Source organism: Apteryx rowi, unplaced genomic scaffold, assembly GCF_003343035.1.
Source record: "Apteryx rowi isolate R43461 unplaced genomic scaffold, aptRow1 scaffold_28, whole genome shotgun sequence".
Classification (NCBI taxonomy): Eukaryota; Metazoa; Chordata; class Aves; order Apterygiformes; family Apterygidae; genus Apteryx; species Apteryx rowi.
The window spans coordinates 2,110,582-2,129,315 of NW_020449196.1; the positions used below are offsets into that span (position 1 = coordinate 2,110,582).

The 18,734-nt window shown below is 36.5% G+C and overlaps 1 protein-coding gene across 7 annotated transcripts in view; it reads right to left on the reverse strand.

Annotated features, from left to right (window-relative positions):
* FTO (FTO, alpha-ketoglutarate dependent dioxygenase) overlaps nucleotides 1-18,734 on the reverse strand; it is a 270,893-nt gene that overhangs the window by 92,367 nt on the left and 159,792 nt on the right. For 2 of the 7 annotated variants that reach the window (XM_026068859.1, XM_026068858.1), the window contains exon 10: nucleotides 12,696-15,061. The exons of 3 other annotated variants lie outside the window; for them this stretch is intronic. In XM_026068859.1, coding sequence (XP_025924644.1) covers nucleotides 14,857-15,061 — 205 coding nt within the window. In that variant the 3' untranslated portion in view covers nucleotides 12,696-14,856. Of the gene's footprint in view, nucleotides 1-12,690; nucleotides 15,062-18,734 lie in introns of those variants that run through there. 2 more of the 7 variants (XM_026068861.1, XM_026068856.1) reach the window with 2 other exon arrangements.

An 18,734-nucleotide genomic window follows, 5' to 3' on the forward strand; every position in this document is an offset into this window, starting at 1 on the left:
CTACCAGAATCAAGAGGTTAGGAAAAACTAAAATTAAAACTTAAAACTTAATATTTCCTGCAGTTCAGTCCTCTGTGAAACTATCTGTTTATCTAAATCTCTATTCCAAACTTCCTAAAGTTATTCAACAAATTGGAAAGTGGGTTTATAATATATTTATTTAGAGAACATAGATGGGACTTCTTCCTTGTCTAAACTTTCACTTACAAGCATAGGAAAAGCACAAAAGACCTGGTCTGGTCTTCATTTATCATACAATATCATTTATCAAGACATATATAACCTCTAGCCATTTGAAAAGAAGTATTTATTTCCATATAGGCAAACCTGAGATACTTTTATAGACCATTTATTGCTGTATTTGAACACCTAAGAGTTGAACTGTGAATCTTACATTTTGTCATAGAAGAACAGTTTTATAGCAACTAAGCAAACAGAAGTGGAACCACCAAAAGAAAGGATCCTTTGCAGGAAGCTGGAAAGCACCTTGATAGAGATATACACCCAAACCAAAGAGCCTTCCTGTGACTTGCTTGCCATAATTATTAAAAAGAGTTTGGACAAACTTGCCTCAGTTACAATAAAAAGGTGAAAGTTAGGAGGTGAAAACTGAATTTAAACTGCAATAGATAGAACACCTTTGGATTTGAACACAAAATCCCTCGTTCCCATGAAGCTCAGTACAGAATGCCGTGACGGCTACAGAACAGAGCTTGTAGAGTTTGGCCATTTTATTTGCCAGACTAATAGCAGGATAAAACAAAATGTTTTAAATCACTAACTGTAAGAATCATTTAATTCCATGAAAAGTAAATTATGAACCTAATAATCAATTTTAATTGCTTTCCACATTAGTATCTTTCAGTTGTTTTCTTACCAAAATATTGATTTTAATCGACTAATAACTATTAAAACATGCTGATTTACAACTAAGTACGATAAATATAGTACTTAATTTTTTTTTTTTTAGTCAGTCAGAATACTCTATATTATGCACATCTATTAGGCAATTCTATAGCTCGCTACAGAAGTGTTCCTTCCTTGTTATATAGTTATATCAGGAAATAATGAATTTATTATATACTAAAAAAAAAAAGACAATAATTGTGATTTATGTTAAACTATATTTGGAAGAGAATTGAAAATGCACAAGATCATCCTTTTTTGAGCAGTTGTTCGTTAATTAAAATAAAATCAAAGTTACTACACTGGATATATGAGAAAAAAATTAAATTTAATTCATTATTTCTGTTCAATGTTCCACAAGCTTTTAAAATTTGTAGCTCAAATTCTCTTGTATATCATTTTATTTAAAGGTTAGAAGAGGAAAATAAGCTTTGCTGCTTTTTCAACTCTCAACTGGTTTCTCAGCTTTGAATGAATTAGTCATTGAACTGAACTGTAATGGAGAAAAAACTCCCTCTGCATACTGTTACTGCTGCCAAAAGCCAGCTTAGCAGTTCAACAGACTGGCTCCAGGTGTTTAACTCCTTCAGTCACTTGACATTCTTTAGAACTTCAGCGGTAAACAAGCATGATGCTTGATTACTGTTTTAATTCAAATGAGTTTCATAGATCATAGGAAGTCTGTATCTTAACACAGACTGTCAACTTTATTATATTTATTTTAAAACAGCATTGAATTTAAAGGTATAAATCTGATTCAAACTTTAAAAATTCAGTTTATTCATTTCTTTAAAATTGATTTGTTTACCTACTCTGACTGCCCTCTGTAGAACTTACAAAACCTTGCCGTTATATTTCTGTAAAACAACGTGGAACTTTACTCCCTTACGGAAGTTCTCTTCTGACAGTATTGCACAGGGCAGGGGGAATGCAGACAACGCCGTGGTCTCCTGTAGCGCGCTCTCGTTCGGGGACTCAGAATAATGACAGCCCTGCTCAGCGCTTTTAGCAGGTAGTTCTCATGTCATATTTTATAGCTGGGGCAAGGAAGTCTCCTTAGCTTTAAAATTTCAGGGAAGATCAGAAGCAAACTTCACTACTTAAAAGCATCCGCAGTAATTATGCAAACATGAGCCCAAGCAGATCAACAAAATGCCTCCTTCCTCAAAGGCATGTAGATGCAGCTTGTCCATAAGCCCATACAAACCATATGCAGTTACTTACTGCTCCAGTAAGAAGATTTTCTAGGTTCATGGTAATAATGAGTGTTAGCAGTTTAGAAATCTTGATGATAAAAAGCAGATGCCCAGAAAAAGCTTAATTCAATTTAGGAGAGAGATGTCTCTCTAATACATGACCTAACATAGGGACTTGGTCTGTTTTAATGCTAGCTGACAAGGACTGACTTGCAGTCATTCTTTTATAGTAGCAAAGCAGGAGGAGCTCCAATTCAGAAAAAGTCCCCTGTGATACAACTGTTTACCCAAGACGTCAGCTGGCAATAGCTGAGTTTGCACGTAATCAGTAGGAACTCATCTTTCGACCCTTGTTTATTTTGATAGAATATCAAAGTACCAAAAGTTCTCAAACAAGAATAATACTGTGTTCCCAAGAATTGGATTTTACCAACATTATTGTGTTCTTAGCACCCTTTTCATCTGACTTGAACCAACTATCTTCTATTCTCGCAAAAAAGAGTTTTCAAAACCAGTGCAGACACACACTGTCCAAGGAAAACACAAAGATTAAATTAATCCTTGTGCAGAAAAACTCTGAAAACAGTAGTCAAGTGTGCCATACTGTGAATATAAATAAAATATACCTAGCTCAATTTCTTGACAAAAAGGACATAGGCATTTCTATTTCTTATATAATTAAAATGCTGTTTTTTGCCCTCTTTTGTGCAGATATGTTACCTTTTTTTCCCCATGCTCTATATATGATCCACATAATTTCATGGAATTTCCAAGAGCTTTTGGAAGGGAAATATCACAATTTAGGTAGGCAATACATTACAATGTGTAAATACACCTCTAGACTAAACAGTTTATGCCTTTGAAAAAAAATGCATTTTAAAGTTTCTCATTCATTATGTAATTTACAGGATGAATCAAGAGCACTGAAACAAAGTCACTATGTTATCTGCTCTAGCAAAAAAAAAGATTATCATTAGTGAAAGATGATTTGTCGTTGTCCTTAAGTGAACAACAGAGGCAAGTTTAGATACTTCTACCTTCTGCTGAAAGGACATTCATAACAGAGCGTCTCAACCCAGCCGCAATGCACTAATACTTATTTCCCTAARAGACTGTAGACTGCTGTTTGTTTAGAAAAATCTTTTGACTATTGGTATTGTTCCCAGCATCCTCTAAACATAATACGCTCATGCAGTCCAAACGTATCATTTAGCTTGTGAGTAAATGTGATTTTAAATATACCTTATGCATGGAAGCTGGAGACTTCTATTCTGCTGTCTGCACAAGAGGCTCTTTTCAGTTCGCTAACTAACGCCTTCTCACATTTCATTAAGAAACCCATCCAAAGGCACTGAGGGAATCCCTGAAAGGAGTACAAAATTTCAGCCAGAGCCCCCAAACCAGAGCATGAGCCACAAAAACCCTCAGCCTTCTTCAATACATCAAACAGCTTCTAGTCCATAATTTAAAATAAACTTAAAAAGAAGCAATTAAAAATTACAGAAAGCACAAATGTCTGTCTGTACCATCTCAGTGTCCACTCCGTGGGACACTCCAACCCAAAACAGTGTAAACTAAACTTTAAAGATGTATTTCCCTCTCGCTGGAAGTCCTTTGTATACATTTCAGTTCACTGACGGTATGTATTTAAGAGCAAGATAGCAGCAACACTAGGTGTTTCGGTACAATCCGCACAGAACAGAATGCCACAAACATTGACACCCACAAGCACCACGTACAAGGTAACCTCTGTGAACTAGGAACAAGCAAAAAGAGTTCTTAGCAGAGAATATAAAGAGTTGAAAGAAGTTAATTAAAAATTATTTCTGTGCTACTTATACTTAACAAGTAAGTGGATAGGAAAACATGTATTTTCAGTTTTCTGTATGAAATTATAGGTCACTTGCAAACTATTTTAATAAAAGAACTTTGATAATTCAGCTTTACACAGAATACTCTGTACTTGCAAATGTTTAAAACACTATGCATTGCCACCACATGCAACAGTTGTGTTTAGAAGATTAAGAGTAGCAATACAGTAGGCTGAAGATAAAGCTGCTGCAGATGTGCAAATAAGCAGAGTCTTAATTGAACAGCTACTGGACATAAAAGGGAGCTGAAAGCATGTGTTGTTGTGCACGAATGATGAATGCCAATGCTGAGCTCTGTAGCCCTAAGTCAGACTAAGCTTTGCTTACCTATTATCTGTTTATAAGGGACACAAAAAATGTCTATTCAGTACAGAGATGCCTACTAATATTTTGAAGCAAGGTAATTAAAAATTAACTAAAACCAATCTTCATAAAATATACTTACCGATTCCAAATAGTATCATTATTTCTTCCTATATTCCTTCAATTTGTTTTGTTAAGTTAAAAAAAACATTCTGGGACACTATAATGATTACTTAAATGTCAAGAACAGAGTATATACAAGGAGTATATATGCCAAGAAATATGCCAAGAACACATGGTAGTGGTATCAGCACTGGTTGTCAGTTTGTAAACAAGCATCTTATGAATTGGGCCATAACCCGTTATCATCGGCTGTTGGCTAGCGATACCTGAAATGAAAACAATGAAACCAGGCATCTGGAATTCGGATTCTAAACCAGAATACTACCAACATCCGTTTCTGCACGGCCAGTCCTCAGACTGCATCTAATTTTCCATATGATTATTAGATCATATGGAATGTGAGACACACTCTCTTAAGATCATATAACAATATTTGTAGCTCTGCAACTGAAACAGGCAAAATCTCTATGAAGTTCCTGGGTCTGCTGAAGTTAATAGCAAAGTTCTCATTGATATCAGTGAGGCTATGGCTTGCACCCTGAATTTCTTCACATTAGCAAACTTAAATAATACAAAATATGAATATAAATGGCATGCTCCAGTAAAGACTAAAATGCAGCACTACTGTCTGAATCATATTTCCTGTCTTGAAGATAAAAGGCAAGCAGTAGAAGCTAGGGACAGTGAAGAAACAACACCGGGGAAGTGTAGCAACACGAAGCCTTAGGTCTCAAGCCAAGGTCCTAAATGGATTTGTGCATCTTAAATCTCATTATTATTTGCTCTTAAGTCTATACTTACTATAAGATGCCAAAGTTTCCATTTTATTTAATACAATCCACCAAGTTTCCACTGCATAGTATCCTTCAAGAAAGTCTAAAGTGTTTTAAAATCCTAAATGCTACGAAAGAGTAATTATTGTATTTATAAAAACAACTTAATAAATGTATTAGCAAAGAGGAAAAAACAAAACTAGAAAAGATTTTCTGGGACGACAGTAATCATACACTCCCTTGAACCACAGCCACTCCCTTCTCTGAAATATGAACCATTTCTCTCAGAACTCCTTTCACCCTGTATGAATATAGATACAGTTTGACTTGTTCTGCAAGTTGCTTTTAATTGCTTTAACTCGAAAAAAAAGTGTGACAATTAAAATATCAAGCAAATCTCCCAACCATGTTGACAGTTTCACTAAGAGAAGTATCAGGGAAGTACACTTTCACAGCACAGAGTAAACTATGAACAAACCCTTGGAAATTGGCCATGTCGATACTAGCAGTAAAAGCTGAGTAAAAATATTAAGTTAATACAGGACAAAGTGCCACAGCAAATTGACAGTTATCACTTACGCCAGAATAAGTAACTTCTAACATTATGTCAGTGTGTGATACAGGCAGGATTGTTTTTGTCTAAGTTAACTGCAATCTATTTAGATTTGCCAGAAACAGAACTGAGCTAGCTCTTCATTGCCGTTCAAATTCCCTACGTCTTGCGGGACCGCATGAGAATCCATCTCTTCCTACAGAACTATTCCAGAGAGTCGGAAGACACTTCTGTTGGAGGTTACAGAGTATCATCTAGTCACTCTGACTTTCATTCGCCTTTTCTGGAGGTGGATTTTGCGTAGCTGGATTGCTGGGTTTCTGAACATAGTCTTTTTTCCCTCAGGCTATTTCGCTCTTCAGCCCAGTCGGCGTCTCAGTGGCACATTTCCGAGCTGCACCAGATGAGGTCAGAACACAAATCCCATCATTTGTAAAAAGAAGCTATGCACTAGATTACTGCACACAACTTTGAAACTTTATACTTGAAGTCTTTAACATTTCTTCACTACCTTGCTGAAGCAGACTAAGCTAAGAAAATCCATCTCCTAGCCTCCCACTCTCTAGACTATGAATCACTGGATAATTCCACATAATGGTTTCTGAACGGCACAGGTAGTGACTCTGATATGCTTCTGATTTTAAATGAAGGCTGAATTCTTATGCCTATAACGACAGTACAAGTTTCCAAAGAGAGATTTATTTCAGATCTTATCTTGAAGAACGACCAGTGCCTAACAATACGCCAGAAGCTTGACTCACTCGAGGGTCGATGCCAACAGCAGCTAGCGCTGAATGTAGAGCCGAGGCCCTGGGGACTGAAAGTCAAGCTGCTGGAATTCAAGGTGACTCTAACTTCCCACTTTGTACTGTGAGCCAGCACATTCCCAAAATAGGGCACAGCACTGGCTAGGGAAGGATTCGGTTACAGCAGACAGAGGATATTGCTAACACAGTGTATGTCTGCTAGTATTTGTCTCTACTCAATAATACTTAGGACCAGGCATTTAAAGAAGGCTAAGACCACCCCTTGATTTTTGGGCCAGAAGCTTTAACCTGAGAATTCATTGCTACCACAAAACTTGTGGTGTAAGCTAGACGGCTGTCAAAACAACATTTGCAAATGTACTTGCAAATCAGATAAATTGTTTCATTTGCAAATACATTTTATTACAAGTGCAGAAACAACAGGCTATTTATTTTTATTGTATATTTCAACACAGCAGTGGAAACATTTCCCATAGAAGAAGCTTCACCTAAAACTTGCTCTTTCTAGTGGCAGATAAATGGGCCAACAGGACTGCTGGCAGGCTGTCCCCTGGCACTCCTGGCACTCCTGGAGCCAATAAGTAAGTTCAGACACCTACAAGGATAACTTGACACATTGCAATTGAGTTGGCTGAAAGTTTTCTCTGATTTTTATATGTCTCTTTTGCATATCTCAAGTTTTTAAACATATCAGTTAAACAGAAAACTGCTTCTTGCAGATCAAAGAAACTACACAAAATGTTTGAACTCCATTTCCATTCCACGCAAGGGGCAGCTACCATAAAGGACTTTTCAGACTTTTTTGGTTTGGTTTTTCTTTCTGAGCACAGGCACTCCAAGCACTCCAGTTCCCTCTGTACCACCTCACGTACGAAGAGCAGCACTATAGTGACCGTGCTGCTGTACCATGTATGCTTTTCTCTGGCTCTGTGAGCCTACACTGCAAGTATCATTAGGTAACTCACCGTTGGCAGAGTACGGCCCGTATTCAATTTCCATGGGCAAAATGAGGCCAGTGACATTACCTTTCCAAAGCACAAAGAGCTTCTTTTACACTAAAACACGCAGGCACACAAATTGTTAAGAACAAGCTCAGCTAGTGTGAATTTGATTGTTCTTCCAAATGTTGATATAGGACACGAATTTTAGCTCAGTCTTACCGGTTAGGACGTAGGCTTCCTAACTCACCTGGCCTGGAGAAGAGCAAGCTGCAAGCCATGTCACTCCCCAGCCACATATTCTGTCTCCCTAGATCCTGCGTACGCTAAATGCCAGTGGTCACACTGTCTGGAATACTGCTGTGGCCCTTCTCTTCATGTGCCAATGGCTTGTAAAGCTGCAATCAGCCCTACTGCGGAAAAATAGATTTGAAATACAGTATAAACTACCTTTATTCAAACATTTTCTCATGCTTACTAGCACATACTAATTGATTTCTTATTTGAGATACAAATATACTAGTACAAAATCTAGAAATACGCTTCTAAATTTGTGCAACCAAGACTGTGCTGCCTCAGTTTTTGTAAGTCCCCAAAGACACATATTGAGACGTAAATGGCACGTGTGCAATAACCCTGCTAGCTAACTGATTTGTCAGCAGAAACCCAGAAGGTGGTTTCAGGCCTTTTGGAAAACTAGGGCCTCCAAAGGAGTAGGTATCAGACATATTACTGACAGTGTTTACCCTCTCATGGAAATGAGAAAAGATACTCATCATTTTAGCTTTTCCTTTTGCTTCCTTTTCCCTTGCCCTTATTTGTATTGACCCCAAATTTACACTTTCCGCTTGCAAGTAGCATATTAAGTACTATTTAAATCCAAATGGGAGAGAGTTCTCCTTGAAGCCTAATGTTTCAAACATAAGAACTATAACCTCTCCAAGTTTAACAGAGCAGATTCTATTTCCAGCTATATTAAACACAGAGCTTCAACACTTCAAGAAGCTTAATCTGATAATCACAAAGAAACTATTATTGTACTGTTAGAGAAACATCTGTCAACTGTGTTCGTAGTTTTAAAGAAACTATGAGTTAACGAGATGCTATGCTTTGTGTTCAGACAATGCCCAGTAGATTATGTCTGTGTCCTACAAATCCTGCCATTCTAAAGTACAAAGCACAGCGTTTACTTTTTATCACTCTTATAAAACATTCAACCAGATTTTCCTTCAAGAATAACACTTTTTTGGATTGGAATAAGGGCAAAAACAAGGACACCTTCTTAGCTGATATCACAGCACTACCTAAATAAAACAGATACCAAAGTTCATGTTAACATGATACACATTTTAAACATAGAATTTGATTATTTCAGGGGGTCTTAAAAGGTTTTTAGAAGAATGAAACATACAAAAAAAATAAAAATGGAAAATAACCCACTCCTCTGCTATAAATCATTGAGCTCCTTTTCCCAAATCCATTAATAAAAACAGTGATTGTATTTCATGTTACAGTTATCTACAAAAGACCATTCTTAATTGCTCTTAAGGCATCATGTTTTATTTTAGCCAGGTTCACATTTTATTACAAAAGACTAATGGGGCATAGACTCCCAGCAGAACTTATTTTAAACCTTGGACCATTCAACTATAAAAAGGGTATAAAAATAGTTATAGAGGCAAAATAAAAATTAAAAACTATAGCTAAGCTTTCAGATTTACAGGTATAATAAAATGTGTCATAAACTTTGCTTTCATTCCAAAGCTTTGTCGTAAGAATACGCAGAATCTTTCTCCATTTCAAAAGTGTATGTTCAAATGTTAAATCTTTCTGTTTTCATTTTTAGTTTTTAGTCTTGCTTGGCTACATGTAATTTCTTAAAATTTATTACTATTTCATTAAATAGGCCTGCTGATCAGAGTTGAAGAGTGATAAGACAGAGAACCATTACAGGATAATAATAATAACTTAATGGTATTTCTTGTTAATGAGGTAATAACAAGAGGCCTTCAGGCTTTCTGCTTCAAAGTTTATTTAACCAAACTACTGTTGTTATTATCTTATTAACCAGAAGAACCTCAAGCTGTCATTAGCCCTAATAATAATTTGAAGACCTACTGGATTAATTTATCAAATTAGTGAAGGAATCAAATAATAACTCAGAGCTAAGACTTATAAAGCCTCACAATATTAAGACAGATGACCTCATCCACAGGTGTATATAACTCTGCATTTGTGACTCTGTAAGGTAATCTGGTAATATGCTGCTTCTTGAGTCACTGCTGATTCAAGATAACAGGGGTTGCTATGCTGTTTGCAGCAACAGCTTTCATAAAGAAAAGACTGAAATCCTTATTTAACATAYGTAAACATTTTCTAGATCAAAAGAAAAATACTGCAAAAGAAGATTACTGCAAAGAAATTAGCAGTAGTGTCCTTCCAAAACTCTGGCTTGTTTATGCCATTCTTCCTCCTTGTTTTTCCTTTACAGTTCCAGCTGGATAACATTCTATTTTACTTCCAACCTTAACTGTATTGATGTAACTGAACTGCAACTCAATTACAATTTTCTTGATACTGAGACTTTTGTTGAAGATGCAGTTTCTGGAGTCACATCATGATATGAAAATCTAGTCCTCTTAAAAAAAAACCCAAGAAGTTAAACTTTATTGTCATTGTGGAAAGTGATTTGAATAGTAGGAACTATCATTGGACTTAGGATGGGTTGGCTTTATTTTAATTTCATAGTTTTTAATCTACTCAGTTTTTGAAGACTTTCCTTGAGATTTTGGGGTGCTTGCAACTGAAAAACTGCTGTGTCCTGCTTCTATTGTCAGAATTCATTCCAAAGGTGGCTTCGTTTTAATGGTAAAGCCACGTCTTCAAATGACTTGCATGACTTGGTTTGTTTCCAGCAGGCATATTGGTAAAGATTTAATTAAAAAAAAAAAAAAAAAAAAAAGGTCCTCCCACCTCACCACATATTTTGGTGGCTGTTAAAGAGAAGGGCTAAGGAAGGAATGGAATGTGCAGCCCTGCACTGCAGCCTGAGCTTGCAAAAAAAGAAAACAGGAACAGTCAAGCAAAGTAACTATGTTCCTATTCCCGAGTCTAAATTTCCATGCCAGGTTGTCTTTTAACGTCTGCTTCTCAAAGTTTTCCTCCTCTTAATCCTACTTGCTAAAAAATTTGTTTTGTTTTTCCATCCTACAGCTTCTGGCAGCTAGTGGTATGTAAATGTTCAGCAGCCCATCTGAACCCTGTTTTAGAACAAAACAATTTCAGTTTCTAAGTGTCTGAATTGCTTTAACTAAATCTGAGGATTTACCTATTGAAGCTTCAGCAGCTCCCTTTCAACTCTGAATGAAGGAAGAATTATGAGACTGGAGTTATTCAATGAGAGCTATCTGTCCTGGCACTTAATCAAAGGGATTAGGATTTGGAAAGAAAAGCCTACAGGTGATCCTCCAGGAAGCATACCAAGCAGTTATCAAAAACATACAAGTTCAAAGCAGCTCAATTTTCATATGTTAAAAGTATTTGGATGAAGCCTCAGGCTTGTTTCTAGGTAAAGAATTGTGTTAAAGCTGTTTGTACTTGCATACTTAGTAGACAAGGGAATGAAATAGCATGTGGTGAAGCAGTACTAGGTCCATCTAACCCTGATGTAACACAATAAATCAATCTTGTTCTGTTGGTGAAACATGATCTGATACTGAGTCCAGGTTTCAATGCTCTTTCCTGACTCTGGCAGTCATAACAGACACTCATTTACCTCTTCAGCAAAGAAACCTGTCATAACATAAATGGAAAGATGTTATATGCTATGCAAGTGCTTGCATAATTGTTATTAATCACGTAGCCAGGTTCTCTCCCTCCGTGCACATGATCTTTTGAATATAAAATATGTTCCATATCTTTGATTTATAAGACAACTTTTAAAGTATTAAAAAATACTAATAATCAGAGAGCTGTCTTGACCAATTAGAGGTGACAGTAATCAAAGCCAATGTTGAATCATAACTCAACTACAATTTACCACAAGCATTACACCACAGTGGCATAAAAGGCCAGGTGAGGGACAATGAACAGCATGCTCCATTGCATTGCCAAGAAAGGAAGGAGCACTGAGTAGCAGTGGTGGACCAGCTGTGGAACCAGGACAAAGTACTTAACTACAGCCATCACCACCACATCTCTGAGAGGGCTTTCCTTGCCAACCACAGGCATTTATATTTTTACATGCAATAAATGGAGGTATGGCTGGCCAGAAGGAGACAGAAGTAGAAAGAATACATTGTACATAGTATGCTCCTACCTAAAGTCACCATAAATCATACAGCCAGTTGCAATGTAAGTTAATACTGAATCATTCTCTGCAAAGTTTACCCACACAGTCTGCAAATACCAAGAAAGCTGCAGAAAGCTGACATATACTGTGGCAGTGCCAGTCTGGAAACTGAGACAGTTCTACTTAAAGTACAGTGTGTGTGGCATTGGGGCATGCTGAAACTGTTAAAACTCAAGAGGTATTAAATATACACACACACACCTCTGTATTTATACACCTATATTTATCTATACATATCATCACTATACCAACTTGAGAGCAAGCCCTCCTCAACCCAGTCTATAGGACAGGAGAATGGCACTGATCTCCCAAAAGTGAGAAGCCACATATCACTCAAGATAGGTGCGTTCCCCTCTTGTTTCCATATATTTCCATGCAGAAAGGAGGGGGGAAGGAAAAAAAAAAAAAAGCAGCACCCCAGCTTTGTTTGCCTGATAGTATTTAAAAAAAAACCTTGTGCTTCTTCTTTCCACATTGTTAATATTAACATCCTAGATACATATCACATGCATAACCACACATAACAGACAACCAATCAACTGACTAATTCCGTGTGTGGGAAGTAAAAGTTTCTGCATCCATCAGTTTCTCTGGCAAAATAAAGAAGAAAATGGAGAGTACCTTATGCAGCAAAGTTACCCAAGCCATTTCAGTTAACACAAAAGCAAAAGATAAATTCTATGAAATGATGGAACTTGGAGTAGAAGCACAATATCTGTGAAGGAGTGTTTTAAAATTGACATGTTTAAAAAATTCTGTATGCTTACAAATATACAAAGAAACCATCAATATTTACAAAACTATTAATGATAATTTTTAACCAAGGCTGGGATTGTGGATTTTTCATGGATAATTCCTAGTCTTAATTAATTAAAAAAAAAGTCTCCAAGTAGTCTCATTTGTTTATTCTCACAGTTGTAGAATCAAAGCCTTAAATGTTCACAGGAAAGAAGAAAAATGCGAACCAGTTAAACTTCCTTTAAAATTATTCTTAGAAAAGGCAGAGGTATTGAACAAAAGCAAATATTGAAACAATAAAACATTATTAAAACACACTCTTGTTCTAGGTAAAACACATTGTTTACTTTGAATTTATGCTTATATAAGTAAACCTAAATGAGCAAGATGTGCCTCACCTTATTAATGCAGGTTTCAAGGCGTTATTTACCAGCAAAAAGTGCGTGCTACACTACAGAACAAACTTATTGATGCTTTAGCCTACCGACAGACAAATTGATAACGCCAAAGAAATTCCCAAGTCTTACAAGATACTAGTCACCATTAGGGAACTGCCAGGAACCCTAGCTTGTTTATATATTTCACTTATTACTTGTCTCACACCAGTATCAACAGACATTACTCATGATTCTGATACCATCGTGTTAGACACCATATAAACTAAGAGTAAGAATCAGCCCTGAAGAGCCTACAGTCAAAAAAGAACGGAGAAATTCTGCATTACAGTCACAGTAGTACATGCTTAAGTACTTTCCTAAGGTCTATATACAAGTCCAGGGAAAAGCTGGAATTGCATCCATACCTCTTCTCTCTCTGGCCAGAGCATAAAACAACTATCTTAGTCAGTGATAGCTGAGGGTACTCAGCACCTTGTAAGATCAGTCCAGCAGAAAGTTCATCTTTATTATAAAGCTATTGAAAGCCAAATACTACTGTTATTTATAACGGTGTAAACCCACATTGATTCTTTATTTCAGAGGAGAGCCTTAGAGTGGCATTTGGCTCCGAAAAGACCAAGTTACTGAAATTGATGAGTTTAGTAAGGAATTTTAACTAACTTCAATGGAGTTCCTCCGGATTTACACCAGTGTAACAGTGTACTTGTCCTTGTACAACTAAAATAAAAGGCTGTATCAGTTAGCTTCCCATGTTGTCTCTCATAAAAGTAGAAAAGGCTGTTACCATCACAACATAAACACTGGAATACATCTTGTGTACACTATTAAAAAAAAGACGTATTGCATGATTGCTACAATTTTATTCTTATGTCTTTTTGCCAAAAAGAAAATATGGCTTTAATATAAGTTTACATCTGCGTGGTATTACATGCATGTAAAACAGATGTAACCTAATTACATTTTCATTTAAATTGCTAAATAGCTACTTAAGTAAAAAGCTAAAATAACATACAAACAACAGTTACTATAATAACAAGTGTACTTAGAATTAAATGAAAGGGATCAAAGCTACAGAATACAAAATTTGAGCTGGTCTTTGAAAAAGATACAGTGACATAACAACGCTGTATTGATTTACTCAGTAATTTAATGTCTCTACAACTCAGCCAGAAGACACATCTCAGTTTAGCAGAGACACATGGAGGGAAATCTAGAGAGTTTATACAAAGACTTTGGGTCTCATAAAGATTAGATATACTCTACTAGAGATTATGTAGCAAAATCCCAAATTGGAAATTAGAATACCAATGCAATACAATCAACTTGATTATAGTTGTAGGCAGACCTGTCTGGACTGGCTGGACTCAGGAATCAGGTCCTAACAGCGCAATCAGAGCATGCTTTTTTATTTTTAGCAGAGAATTGCAATCTAAAGAAGATACACCATATTTATTTCTCTTTCCCCCTGTGCAAACACAGGTTCATTAGAGGTAAATTTGGAGGACTAATCAAAATATAGTGAGTACAGTGGAAAGACTAGAATTAACTCTCTTGAGTCTTTAAAAAAAAGGAAAATAAATCTAATTTTCATTATAATGTATTTAACAGAGAGGGCTAAAATATCAAAGCCTGGACATGATTACAAAACTGTGACTTGCACTGGTAAGGCATATTTAAATGTATGTGAATAGTCAGAAAGAACATGTACAAATGCAGGAATCTGTATTTCTGCTGACACTTAAGGAACTTAAGATAGTGGTAACATTTTGTATGAATGTCTCCATTTCATGCAAGTGGCCATAACTTTCTATTAGAGTACCACTTTAGGGGAAAAGTAATCATACATTTTTATCTGCAGTGAATCCCGTCTTTTAATTGCCTGGACACTTTTCCATGTTTGTTCAGTTTTTGCATTTTATTGAGTTTGTCTTCCACACGCTTACCTTTTCAAGCCAATTGTACAGGCTTGTGTAGGCGGATACAAGATGCTGAAATTTATATCCACTAACATGAAGCAGCCAATGTGTAGTTCTTGTGTGTACATCCACAGTCTGCAGGAGTCCGTTCTTTGTATGCTATTACATTTCTGTTTACTTGGTAAGCTGTGTGTGACTTGTGAAGGTTCATCAAGCTGATGAGAAGAGCTTTGGAGGAACATGCAAAAGCATGTCAATATTTTCTAACAAATTATTTTTAAATTAAATAAACAGCCAAGGATATTATCGACTAATTGTTCAGAATAATGTGGATGCAAACATTCAAGTTAAACTGATGCCTTCAGTGTCTGGAGGCCATTCATAAATGACTGACATGAATTAAACTTTACCCTCTTTAAAACACATTGGGACAAGAAAGGTGTACACTTCCTGCTTGGCTGAAAAAAGAAAAAACAATGACATTCACACATATGCCTCATATGCACAGTGAAGTGAACCCAAATATGATAAAGGTAGCAGCTCTTTAGCACCAAGGAAATTATTAAAATGTTCAAATTCACAATATTTTCAGTTTTCCTGAGGTCTTAATTCTCTTTAGTGGTCTCTTAGATAACCAGTTATACAATACCTGATTTTATGATTCTTCATTTTCCTAATCTGATAGGCCCTAACAATTCCTCCTATAACATTTTAGAAAGAAAAACATCGGTTTTCACATCTCAAACAGTTTGCTTTGCATATGCATATACATATATTCTCTAGAGTCATTATTGGCTTAAAAATAATTTCTACAAAACTTCCAAGTTCCACAAAGTCCAAGACTTACTTTTTCTACGAGATTGTTTTACTGACCCTGAGCACAATAACAGCATCTAAACTTCCAGTTTAACTTCAGGAGGCCACTCCCTGCTAAATCACATCTCTTGTTCTCTCCTTATTTTCTTGGAATTTTAATTGTGAATTATAAGGAATGACATAGCTGAACATGTGTTTAATCTACCAGCAGTTCTGAAGGCCGTAGAACAAGCTGAGGGAAGAGCACAAGCTATTCACCCCCCCACGCCCATTTACACAAACTCTTGTGTACTTTGCAGCAGAAATTTGGGGGGCGTTAATGTGATAGGGGACAGATCTGAAACAACTTCGGTTCTCAGCCAAGTCAACAGAAGTTGAGATTGCTCAGCACTTAATTACAGGTATTCAGTTTGTCAAGCTCAGGTACTGGACACGGGTGAAATCCCTGTGTAGGGTCTTCACAACCTAGATTCTTTCTTTTGTGTTATAATCTACTCTTTTCTCGCTTTTATGTATCCAGACATCACTACCAGAGATTTTAAATATACAGACAATTCCTTAGTGCATAATATACACTTTGATTCTTAATTCTGCATGAAAATCAATGGCCTTGAAACCAAAAGTCATATTCTGCTGTTAAGGCACAAACTAATATTGGGGAATATGCAAATCCAAGAAGTAGATCTAAGTACTCCCTGTTGCCACTGTACGCCAGAAGGAAATAGGACTACTAAAAAGGCAGATCATATAGCATCACCGATATCAGGTGCAAAAAGGTTTTGAAGTAATAGTTTCTGTAGCTTTTATGTTATGCTCTCTAGAACAAAAGGAGCCTTAGCTGATGATAGCAGGCTGCTGAGATTGCAGAAACTCCTGGCTTCCAAATACATCATGTTGCACACCTCTTCCCTTTGTGCACTAAGGCTATATACATACAGATTGAAGTGCATTCTTACATTTTTTGTTATTAGACATGGATCAACTGAAGAAAAGATACATTTATCTTGCAGAAGCAGTGCTTCTTCTCTGCTCATTTTACAGAAACTATCTTCATTAAAATATACATGAATTAACTTGCCAAGCAGATGTTATTCTGGCGGTGTCCTCTGTGCCATCCAGATAGAATAAATCATCTTTCCAAAAAACTTCCATTTTCTCTTAATACTGAAGCCCTCTATTACCATTTATAGAAATCTTGTGATCTTTTTAAATAAAAAAGAACTCTGTGTGTTTTTTTCAATTGGAAAAAGCAACACAGTAGTTACTTTATCGTGAAAGGTTCAGTGTTTGCAGTAATATGCATTAGAACACTGACATTTCTAATGGAAGAACAAGCCTCTGACCCTATTTTGAAATGCCAATACAACTTTAGTGCTTGCATTTTAAAATATTTATTTCCTTCATAGATATTTTATGGGTAGATCTCAGTCCCTCACCAGTAAATATTCTTATTTTTACATTAACAAAAATCCAAGACTAACACAATGCTGTAACGTGAAAGATTTTCCCTCTTGGAAATCAGACTGTCTTTTCTTGTCTTAAACTCAGAATCAAAGGCATAAAATCACGTGCACACTTGCTGACGGACAGATGTAGAAGCATAAACATGGAAATGCAAATGCTTCACTCAAACACTAGAAAATGATTTTTTTAATACTCTATGGGGGAAATATCCTTTTTTTGAATTCTTGCGGTTTTTATGTTTGGAGATAATTTGCATCACTTTCAAGCCTAGCTCAGTTTCCTCTATACATATTAATATATGGTTCTGTAGCTTTGTTTGTCTGTTTGTTTTTTCCTACAGAAGAACTACTGTAACAAAGTCAGGAAACGGACCTGGTGAAGAAACTAGGGTTTTTTCTGTTACCAGTTCATCAAACTTTCAGGCGAGATTTTCTCTTCCTACCAATGATAATTACACTTCTAAACGCGGTGATCACGGAAGCCAACAGCTCTGCACAGCAGCCCGCCACCCAGCAACTGGTGAGTGCCGTCAGAGTGCAGCTGCCATTTTTGCTGTATTCCCTTTCACAGTCAAAATCAATACTGGCTGACAGGATAAATCACTATCAAGAAAAAGACTCCAACTCCTGACACAAGTTGCCTTTCATAACACAAGAACAAGTCAAGTTATCCTCAAGAAATGCATACGTTTTTGTTCCATAATGGTCAGTATATTCTAGTAGTGTGTCATTTTGATCATATTTTGTGCTAACTACTAACCTCACCCCTGACTCTTCCATCTTTCCTTCTTTTTTCTTTCACTTAACTTTTCACTCCTTACTGGCAAAGCCCTCCTAAAATATTGATATTTATTGTCATGAGAAACGCACCCAACATTTTAGATCTCAACTTCCTCTTTAACCATTATTTCAGCTTTTCTCATTCCAGCATCCATTGAATGTGTGTTAACTACTGTTGTTTCAAATTCCTCTCAAATTCCTTTCTGATCGCCTCAGCTTGGCTTGGTCCACCTTTGGTGCACAGAAATCACTTTCACAAAATGTTTCAAAACTTTCTTTGAAAATTTTTAGATTCTCACCCATTTCCATTCTCCTTTACATCTCTGCTGCCTTTAATCTTTCTGTGTCCACAATTCCTGAAATCTGTTTGCGCCTGAGCTTTTAAGACTCATCTGCTCTTCCTTTCCCTGTGTCCTCTAGCAGTTCCTTCTCCTCCCATGAGCCGTTCTTGGCCCACTCGTCTCTTCTCATGGAGGACCTAATCCTTCATATGGTGACTACAACCTTTTCCTTTCCAACATGCTAAACCCCTTGCAGGCCACTGATTTGACACCCCGATGAAACTTGCTTCAGATCCCTGACATCTCTTTGTGAATTTCTTCTCAACTTAAAAACTTTCAATGCCTGATCCATCCTCTACAATCCCGTGAATCTCTGTTTTTGCATGTTGGGTTAAGAAATTCAGAAAACTAGTTCACAGCACGTGATGAACATATGGTAACATACAGAAATGTTACATGTATGCAGATTTTCTCTAGCAATTTATTTGGGAGTACACATATACAATTATGCACTGACCAGGGTGTTTTAAGGAAATTAAGAAATTTGTCTCCCTCCTCCGT